General features: G+C 31.6%; 2 protein-coding genes across 2 annotated transcripts; one reads left to right on the top strand and one right to left on the bottom strand.

The window, feature by feature from the left end:
- Positions 1-550: 550 nt before the first annotated feature.
- On the top strand, positions 551-3,749 carry LHCB5 (light harvesting complex of photosystem II 5). Its single transcript, XM_085718761.1, has 6 exons — positions 551-834; positions 1,489-1,573; positions 1,690-1,740; positions 2,372-2,492; positions 2,625-2,759; positions 3,371-3,749. Exons 1-6 carry the CDS (start codon positions 618-620, stop codon positions 3,629-3,631), a joined length of 870 nt encoding a protein of 289 aa, XP_085574887.1. The 5' UTR covers positions 551-617; the 3' UTR covers positions 3,632-3,749.
- A 782-nt stretch (positions 3,750-4,531) lies between these two features.
- On the bottom strand, positions 4,532-8,940 carry LOC146916884 (WPP domain associated protein). Its single transcript, XM_085721762.1, has 5 exons — positions 8,224-8,940; positions 5,802-7,719; positions 5,380-5,506; positions 4,795-4,896; positions 4,532-4,686 (listed from the first exon to the last, which is right to left on the bottom strand). The coding sequence occupies exons 1-5, from the start codon at positions 8,936-8,938 to the stop codon at positions 4,612-4,614; spliced, it is 2,937 nt and encodes a 978-aa protein (XP_085577888.1). The 5' UTR covers positions 8,939-8,940; the 3' UTR covers positions 4,532-4,611.
- Between the last annotated feature and the right edge of the window lie 1,319 nt (positions 8,941-10,259).

The following is a 10,259-nucleotide window of genomic DNA, read 5'->3' as shown; positions in this document are numbered from 1 at the left end:
GAACCGTCGATCTTGATATAACAGTCAAAATATTTTACTGCAGGAACTATAAGGTATTTTGACTGCAAACAACTTTAATCCATGAGAATTCAACTTTTCTAACTGTAGTAATTGTTCCATTTATTGAGAGTGTTCATGTGACTTTTTCAACTTATTTGACAGTACAATACAAGTCAACTATTAGAATGGTCCCAATAGAATATACAAACTGAAATGTCCTTTTTACTACAAACTGTAAATAATGCAATGTTACTACAATTATGTGGTAGCCATTATTTCAACCAAATTGAAAGAAAATGAAAAAACAAGATTCTCAAATGAATGGCAGAAATAAGTCCAAGAAACAGATAAAACATGTTATCCAAACACAGAATCTAACCACATCAGCTGCATCATCTCATCACATGTATCATAGATTAACCAATCAAATTCATACATTGGATTACACATCTTTAATCTAAACCAATCAATGACCATGATCATGAATCTGATGTGGCATGTCTACATCCACTAACCTTGCATCATATAGTAACTACCTCTCTATCTTCATATTGTGAATTCAGCAATACATTAATTCATCAAAGTTTAGTTTGAGTTGAAGATTCCTAAAACCAACCATGGCTTCCATTGCTGCTTCTACTGCAGCTGCTTCACTTGGAATGTCTGAAATGCTTGGAAATCCAGTTAAATTCAGTGGTGCAACTAGGTCTGTTCCTTCATCTTCAACTCCATCTACCTTCAAAACTGTTGCTCTTTTCCAAAAGAAGAAAGCTGCACCTCCACCAAAGCAGAAAGTGGCTACTCCGGCCAGCGAGGAACTCGCCAAGTGGTATGGTAAGTCACCAACAATGTTTTGTTCTCATGTTGCATGTGTTCTTTAACATTGTATAAAATTCTCTTAAGGTATAAGGATCATATAGTAATCAAATATAATTCATGTTATATTAGTATAATTTTTTGTTTAATTTTCTATTGTGTTATTATCTCTTTACATTTATATTCTCTTACTAGTTCATTAGTTTAAGACAAGATTTTAAATTGTGGTCGCGTCGCGATGCTTAGTATTGCATAGAATGGCTATTATCTGTAGTTTATATTGTAATTTTTTGAAAATGGCATGTAAAATTGTAAATACTAAAATGACTCTTGGTGCATGTTTGAATTATCGCGGTGAGTTTGGAAGAATCACAGCGTGTGGTATTTTGGCATAAACTAGTAGGAAACTTCAATGAAATTACGATGCCACCTTGATTCTGCCTAACTCACCATTAATCCAACCGTGCGTAAAGAAAGAGTTGCGTAGAAATCATGTTTGGAGGCAAAAACTCAAATTCCTAGCTTCAAATTAGAGTCAATTCTAAAAGTAAAATCAATTCGAATCAACCAAACATGCATTGAGTGTTTTTCAACAAAAAAATGCATTGATTGATTGAAATTCGAAAACTATAGTTGCTAAAACTTTTGGTTCTTTTGATAATTTGGTGGCAGGTCCGGACAGAAGGATCTTCTTGCCAGACGGTCTCTTGGACAGATCTGAGATCCCTGAGTACTTGACTGGAGAAGTCCCTGGAGAGTATGTGACTTCTACTTTGGAACCCCTTTAACTCATGTTCTCAATCAAACTACTCAACTTTTTTATTGAGATTTTGGTTCTTATTTTACTTAACATGTTTATGTGTGTCTATGCAGCTATGGTTATGATCCTTTTGGCCTAAGCAAGAAGCCTGAAGACTTCGCCAAGTATGTCTAAATCTTACAACATACACACATCTATGTGCGTTTATAGACGCACTCATATATAAATGACTTAAATACACTTTTGATCTCCTTATTTTCGTTGATTAACGATTTTGGTCTCTATATTTCTAAATCCGAGAATATAGTCATCAAATTTTCAAATTTCGGAAATTTTCCCTACCATTGCATTTTAGGTTTATTTTTGCGGATGTGTCATGTTGAACAATGAGCTGTCAAGTCACAATGACAATGCATATTTTTGGAAAATCTGATTTTTTTAGGGTTTTCCAATTTTTATGTCAAGTTTTGTTTTTTAAAACAATACTTTAATGTATGGAAAATAAAATAATAAAATTTCATTCACATATCCGATGCCACATCACCCTGACATATCAGCAAAAATAAGTCTCAAATTCAGTGGTGGAGAAAATTTATGAAGTTTTAACAACTAATATTTTATGATTTAGAAATTGAAGGACTAAAATCGTGAATCAACGAAAATAGGACTAAAACTGCATTGAAATTTATATATGTATATATATGTGTGTGTGCGCGTGCTCACACTCGTATTATATGCTTATGTTACCTTAATTGTGCGGCAATGCTATGGTGAATGATTGATGGACTAATGCAGATATCAAGGATATGAGTTGATTCATGCCAGATGGGCAATGCTTGGTGCTGCTGGATTCATCATTCCTGAGGCCTTCAACAAATATGGAGCCAACTGTGGTCCTGAAGCAGTTTGGTTCAAGGTATGCAAGCTCTAACGGAACCGTCACAGTGTCAACTTTTAACTCGTTATTTTTGTATGAAACTTAACAGAAGAATTTCAATACAATAAAACACTATGACATCGTTTAATTTTCTTTTTGAAACAAATGTAGACAGGAGCTCTTCTTCTTGACGGGGGTACGTTGAACTACTTCGGAAAGCCCATCCCCATCAATCTTATTGTTGCTGTTGTTGCTGAGGTTGTTCTCTTGGGAGGTGCTGAGTACTACAGAATTACCAATGGACTGGTATGTATATTTTTGTCAAACCATTGTTATTAGAATTTAACTACTATACACTAACAATGCAAAGCCATTTTACACAAAAAAACCGATCATATCTCACTATGTAGATATCTCTGTCTTGGTTTTTGGATTGATTTTATAACATGATATCATAATGATCAAATGTACGTATCAAACATTTTTGCGCTGACAAATATATTGTTATTAAACTCTTTATGTTAAAGGAAAGTTATTATTTATCCAAATGAACCATTTTAGAGACTTTTTGGATTGACTTATTTGAGCTTAACTACTAAAATAAGCACCGGTGAGAGTGTTTAGGGTTAGCTTATGAAAACAGCATTAGGACATGTCCATAAGCTGTTTTAAGCTTATTTCCATAGCTCTCTATGGTAGTTTATGAAAATGGTTTGAAGCTTACACAAAATCAATTTGACTTAACTTTATCTTTTGATCTAGAAATAGTGTATACATTATGCTATCAAAATTTAATCAAGTTGTTTATCGAAGTAGGTTAGTACTGAATTGCACGTTACAATGATGTTCATAAATGTGAAAGAATTTGAAACAAAAATTGACCAATTGATTTACAAATTGTCACATATTTCTTTCAGGAATTGGAAGACAAATTTCACCCAGGTGGTCCATTCGATCCATTAGGGCTAGCAAATGATCCAGACCAAGCTGCAATTCTTAAAGTGAAGGAAATTAAGAATGGCAGACTTGCTATGTTTGCCATGCTTGGTTTCTTCATCCAAGCTTATGTCACCGGAGAAGGTCCAGTTGAGAACTTAGCAAAGCATCTCAGTGATCCTTTCGGAAACAATTTGCTCACTGTCATTTCTGGAAATGTTGAGAGGGTTCCAACTCTGTGATGAATCAAATCATTTTCATGCTTTTTATCCAATCTTGAATGTGTACAATACATCTCACTTTGACATTATTAAGGCATTTTGCTTTATTTAATGGAAGCCAACTCACTCTTGAATTTTAGTGCATGAATGAATAGTTTGGTTCATAATTTAAGCTTTACATTCTTGAACTTGTTCCAATTTTATGCATCAAATTAACAAATTTCATACAATTTTTGACAAAGATAAGGACTATTTTGAAATATTAATAGAGTCATAGACTAACTTGAGAGTGACTTAAAAAGACAAAGACCAATTCAGTGGTTTACTCTAGAACTAAATTTAACACTATGAGGAATGATTTTTCGACACTAACATTTTGATGTCAAATACACTGTATTATTTGATTTTAGATGTGTTATGTGTATACATGTTAGAATAGCAACACAGAACTGAGAACACAAATGTTTAACCTCGTAGTTCGGCCAATTGTGTCTACCTCTCCAATTGCAGTGCGACTACAATACCTTTCTATGCTAAGAGTTTACCAAGTATAATTTATAAATACTTTATTCCAGTGAGAGATAGAGATAAACACATATAGTGTCACATATGGAGGCTGGTGGACACATTTCAAACAATTTAAACACATTTGAAGTCCTTGATCGGAGGCTTTTGTTGGGGCGTGTTACTAAATGATGGAAGAGATAGGAACACCATGCTATTAGTCTCCATAACATGTTACTAAATTTAATTAGTAACATTTTTCTTGATTTAGTTACAAATTTTCAAGTGTTAGTAGTTCAGAATTACATTTCAATGTAGTTGCATAATTCAAAATGTAAATTCCATATCAGAATTTATATTTAGTCATATATTATTGGTTAAAAATTTAAATAAGAAACTCTTTAATAGAGGACATAATTTGTTTCACTATTTTCATTAATAACACTACTTCTAGCAAAAAGGAAACAAAAAATAAAGTACAACAACATAAATTTGTTTTAAGTTACCACACTTTTAGCTTGAACAGATCCACTAACCAGTTCTGTTTTCATCAACTCCAAAATGTTAAAGACCTGTTAAATGAAAATATATAAAAATTGATATGGTGTTCCAAATTAACAAACTTAGGATGTTCAATAAAAATGAAATATGAGGGACAAACAAAGAAGTGAACTTTTCACCTCAAAGTGTTGCTGCAAGGCTGGTGCATGGTGATAAAGGGTTACATATATCTTCTCAAGTAATGTCAATAGAGCATCCACTTGATCACCAAGAAGATCAACCTATATTTCAATAAACAATTTTTTGTTTTATGCATTTTTATATAGAGAAAATGCATCCACTTGAGTTGTGTCGGATTTGTGATGTTCAAATAACACTATCCTTTCATATAACATAAACATTTTAAAGAAAGCGACTAACCAATATAACGTGAAATTTAGTAATTTTTACGACTAGTTAGTACCTACCAAACCTACGTACTTTAGAAATAGAAATAACATGACAATCTGACACACATTTGATATTGAAGATACTTTCTGATACGTACCAGAAAGTATCCAATATTATTGCGGATACTTCTTAAAATCATCTTCTATATGTCTTACTAATTAAAAAATCATTTATCATTCAAATTATATATATATATATATATATATATATATATATATATATATATATATATATATATATATATATATATATTACTACAAAATTGTATGACTAGGTTAGTACTAAGTTATATTATGTAAGATCATGCTACAAACCTCAGCTTCAGCATTTTGGAGATTCTGACATCTTATAATGAAGGCCTTTTGGTACAACAACTCTTTTCTTCTCATACAATCAACCATCTTAATAACTGGATCCACACAACATTTCATCTTTTGCAATCTGCATTTTTTCAAAAAATAAAATAAGGAGCATGCATTAAGTAGTATCAATACTTAAAAGTATTAGTTGAATTGTCTGCTGCCACAATCCCACGCATTCACGCAGTTGGCAAATCAGTAGTCGTTGAATTGAGACCAGACTATCCATATTTCAACCTCGGTATTTTAGAGTTACAAAAAATAGTCAAAATCTGTTTGCTTTCTGCACCATCTAATTTTGACTCAACAACCTTTGATGTATTGACTGCGTGAATGCGTGGAATTTTGACTGCATACTATCCAAATCCAACACATACCTCAAAGTAAACATCTCCAATTTCTGGTATACCATTGCCTCAAATTCTTCAAATATTGGTGATTCAAAAGAAGACAACTTCAATTGTTCTTGTTCATGAGCAAACATTTGGTGATGAAAACTTTCCGAGTCACGTATACTATGTCCTAAGCTCGTTCCCAACTCCTTCAGAAGTGCTTTGCTTATACCTAATTGTTGCAAAACATTTTCCACCTTTCTTGTTAATGAAGAAAAAGTTTGTTCCTCCCCAGTTAACAAATCTTCGAATATTTCATGCTCATGTAGGTCACCACGTTCCGAACCTAAGTCGAGTTGTTTGCTATGTTCTTTGATCTCAGAATGTGCACTTAGCATTAGATTCTCCTCTTCTTCAAAACAACTAAGTAGAGACTCTAGCAATATAATTGTCAAGTTCTCTTGTCCTTGAACTTTTTGCACTTGATTCAATATCATAGTAGAGAAATTATCTCGTATATTGATGTTTTTCTTATGATAAATTGAATCATAGCTTGAAATATTTACAAAATAACTCAATGTTTCTTCAAACACAATTTGATCTATTTGTTCTCTTATTATGTTGTCAACTTTGCAACTTGTCATCATTTTGTTGAATTCTTCAATAGTCTTCTTAAATACAAGCATGCATATATCTTCTTGTATGGTTCCTTCTATTTCATCTCCCAAAGTTTCTTTTGCTACGACAAAATCTTGATTTGAATTCATATCTTTAATTGTCTCAAAGAAGACAAGAAAATTTGTGTCTTCTCGAATTTTTCTTTCGATTTTATTTCCCTCAATGCTTTCATTCAACTCATTCATCATTACTTTTAAGTAGCATTTATGTACATGTTCTTGAATTTGCTTCTCCAAGTCAATCTCATATTCTTGTGATAATAACTTTGCCCTTTCTTCAAACACAATATGATCTATTTTTTCTCTTATTGTACAGTCAAATTTGCAATTTTCCATCAATTTGTTAATTTCTTCAATACTCTTCCTAATTACAAGCATGCATATATCTTCCTTTATGGTTCCTTGTATTTCATTTTCAAAAGGTTCCTTGGCTAAGAGAAATTCTTGATTTGAATTGATATCCTTAATTGTCTCCAAGAAGACAATAAAATTTATGTCTTCTCTAATTTTCCTTTTGATTTCGTTTCTCTCACTACTTGCATTCAACTCATTCATCATTTCTTTTAAGTAGCATTTATGTACTTGCTCTTGTATTAGCTTTTCCAAGTCAATCTCATATTCTTGTGATGATAACTTCTTCCTTGGAAGTGTTTCCTTTTCATGAATAGCTTTTTGGTTAAAAAGAGATTCACCTTGTTTCTCATTCCTTTTTATAAGATTATCCAATTTCTCAATTGCAATTTGGATATTTTCTTGTATGATGCTTAATTCCTTTCTTTTCTTGGACGATGACGCCTTTTTCTCTTGCAATATTCGATGCTTAATCCGATTCAATTCTTCGTTCTTTTGTTGAATAATAGATTCATGATTTTTTATCATCTTAGCAACTAAGCTTCCATTTTCATTCTCTTCCTCTTCTTGTAACTCTACTTCCTTATGATCTCTATCTTCTGCATTTTGAGGAGATCGATGAAATGTTTCATGAGTTCTTTCTTCCGATGAAGATTTTGTCGGAGAAGAAAGGGCCGAAGAATCAGATTCCTCAGGAAATACTTCATGCATTGTCACAAGTTCATTCTTTAAACTTGTAACCTCATTCATCAATGTTGACCAATGCTCTTGCCAACATTTGTGAACATGATTCTCATTCCTTCTAGCTTCTACCTTGTTGAAGTTGAGAGATTTTAGATAAAGGAAAGTAATAAAATTATTAGTTGTGAGATAGATAAAGGGAAGTAGTAAAATATTAAAGGCATTAAATATTATTGATAATAATATACTTCTGACTTAATATCAAGCACTAAATACTTATGTCTATTTACGTTGTACATATAGTTGAGTAAAAAAAATATATAGTGCACATGGACTCAATTCTAAATCAAGAAGAAATCATAATAATTAGAGTTTAAGTTGTTTGTATACATTGCCAATGTAACCAAATTTACATTGTCAGCAAATCATAATGATTCATATGTGTGATTATAAAAGTAAATATGATCAAAGCCATTTTTTTTAATGATCTAACAATTATAATTGTTTGACAATATAAAAAATATTTACACTAACGGTGTATATGAATTAGTTTATATGTCCTCGTGAGCTTAACTCAGTTGGTAAGGACATTTCATAACATATGCAGGAGCTGACGTTCAGACCCCTAGCATCGCACTTATTCACCTTACGAGATGAATTTCTAGCCACTTTTGTTAGTATTTACTTAACCAAAATAATATAAAGATGTTATAATTATATTTTATAACATTCAAACATACCTCAATCCCCTAAAAAACATACCTCAATATTCTCTTGGAACTCCCTTATGAAACTGGTAATTAATATAGAAATCATATCTTTTTCAATTTTCAACTGCCATTGCCTCTCTTTTGGCCTCATCTCACATGAAAAAAGAGCACTTTGCATCTTACCAAAAGCAAGGTCCATAGTTTGCTTTAATACATCAATATCTGAACCCATCTCTTCAATCTTTTTTGTGTCAATGACAATATTATGTGATTGTGGTACAACATTTTCCACTGTGTCATGTTGTGGTTCAAGTCTTTGTTTAATATTCAACATTTGTTGATCCATACTACTCCTCAAATCACATAAATTACCATCACTCTTTACTTTTATGCAATTGATTGCTTGATTTTTCTTCAATCTTTGTGACAACTCTCTATCCTTCTCTAAAATAATCGATTCGGATTCCTCAAGACGTCCTTGAAGGCGATCTTTTATTTCTTGTAGGTCGTCAAGTAGTTTTTCGTGATTGCTTTCGAGAAAACTACTTTCGGTCTCGGCATGAACAATGGTTAGACAACCTTCAAGTTGCATCACTGCCAATTCATAGAATTTTGATATCTCGTTCAACCTTTCAAGGACTCCTGTTTTTGTCTTCATTTTCTCTTGAGCTTTGTTCATGGCACGATGAACTATAGACATCATTGTTGAATCTGCTAATGACACTTCAAATCTTCCATCCATGCATCCAAAAATCTCATCCATTATTATGAACAAATACAATAATGATGGTAAATGCTACAAAAAATTTGTAAGTTATTTAGAATGCGAGTTAGAATTGACATTTTCACATCTTTCAAAAAAAAAAAAGATTTGACATTTCTACTAAAATTGGATATTTGAATTGATCTTTTCAATAATTTTTTTGGGTAAGCATGTCTCTAGGCATTCTTTGAGGAAATTATGTGACATTTGAAATTCGTATAGTTATAACTTATGTGGCACTCTTTGTATCTTTAAGAATCATTTTAACAACTAAAAAGTGTTTCCCTTGTCAAAAAAAAAAAAAACTGAAATGTGTTTCCCTTTCAAAAAGAAAAAACAAATAAAAAACAAATAAAAAATGTTTCAAAATAGTTTTATTTTACTTTTTCAATATAACATTAATCATATTATCCTATCTTCAGATTATTACATTTTATTATATACTTCCATTAATTATTATTACTAATAATTATAAAGATAAGTTTGTAAAATTCTAATACTTTTATAATTTTGTAAAATTCTAATACTATTTCATAAATTTATAGTTTGTTTTAATATCCTTCAAAAATTAGCTTTTTTTAATCTATGTAAGAAGTAAGATTACACTTATTTTAAGACGGAAGTGTGAGTGGAGTCTAAAACAAATTTTGATATATGTCTTTTTACATTAAATAATATAACTTCTACGCTTTTTTATTAATTGAAGAGAAAAATCGTAAAAAGGAAAAGTACAAATGAAAACTACTGGTGCCTAAAGCATGGATAAACATATTAATAGAAATATTTAGGGCAACGATCGTCTAAAACAAGTAAAGTGTAAAGTGAAAAATCAAGATTGTTATTATATCAAACTTAGGATTTGTTGTGACGTACATGCGATATCTACATTTATTTTGTTAATTAACTGTTGATATTGTTCACTTTACACTCTAAAGTGAGTTGCAGTCACTCATTTTAGAGGAGTCGGATCCTACAAGACAACAAGAGTCTCAACTCTAATGTTGTAAATAGAGTTGAAACACATTGTTTATCAGGCGAAATCTCCGTATTCTCATTATTTTATCTTAAAACACATTGAAACACCTTGGAGATAGCTTTAAGTAAAACATTGCAAAGGGATCATCAATGTTTGGAGATAACTTGTCATAAAAGCATATAAAACAAGTTTTCAAAATCCTCTCCAACTATGTTGGTCCGCACTGATCGCGCACACTATGTAACATACTCTAGCCGAAAGGAACGCGTTAAAATGTTGCACCCCTAGCTCAAACAAGTCTGTCTTCCCAATGTTCAATCATTGCATGATCAACATTAAATGGTG

This window comes from Medicago sativa, chromosome 6, assembly GCF_051527215.1.
Source record: "Medicago sativa cultivar Bolivia chromosome 6, Bolivia_mono, whole genome shotgun sequence".
NCBI classification, from domain to species: Eukaryota; Viridiplantae; Streptophyta; class Magnoliopsida; order Fabales; family Fabaceae; genus Medicago; species Medicago sativa.
This window is presented reverse-complemented; position numbering and strand designations above follow the sequence as displayed.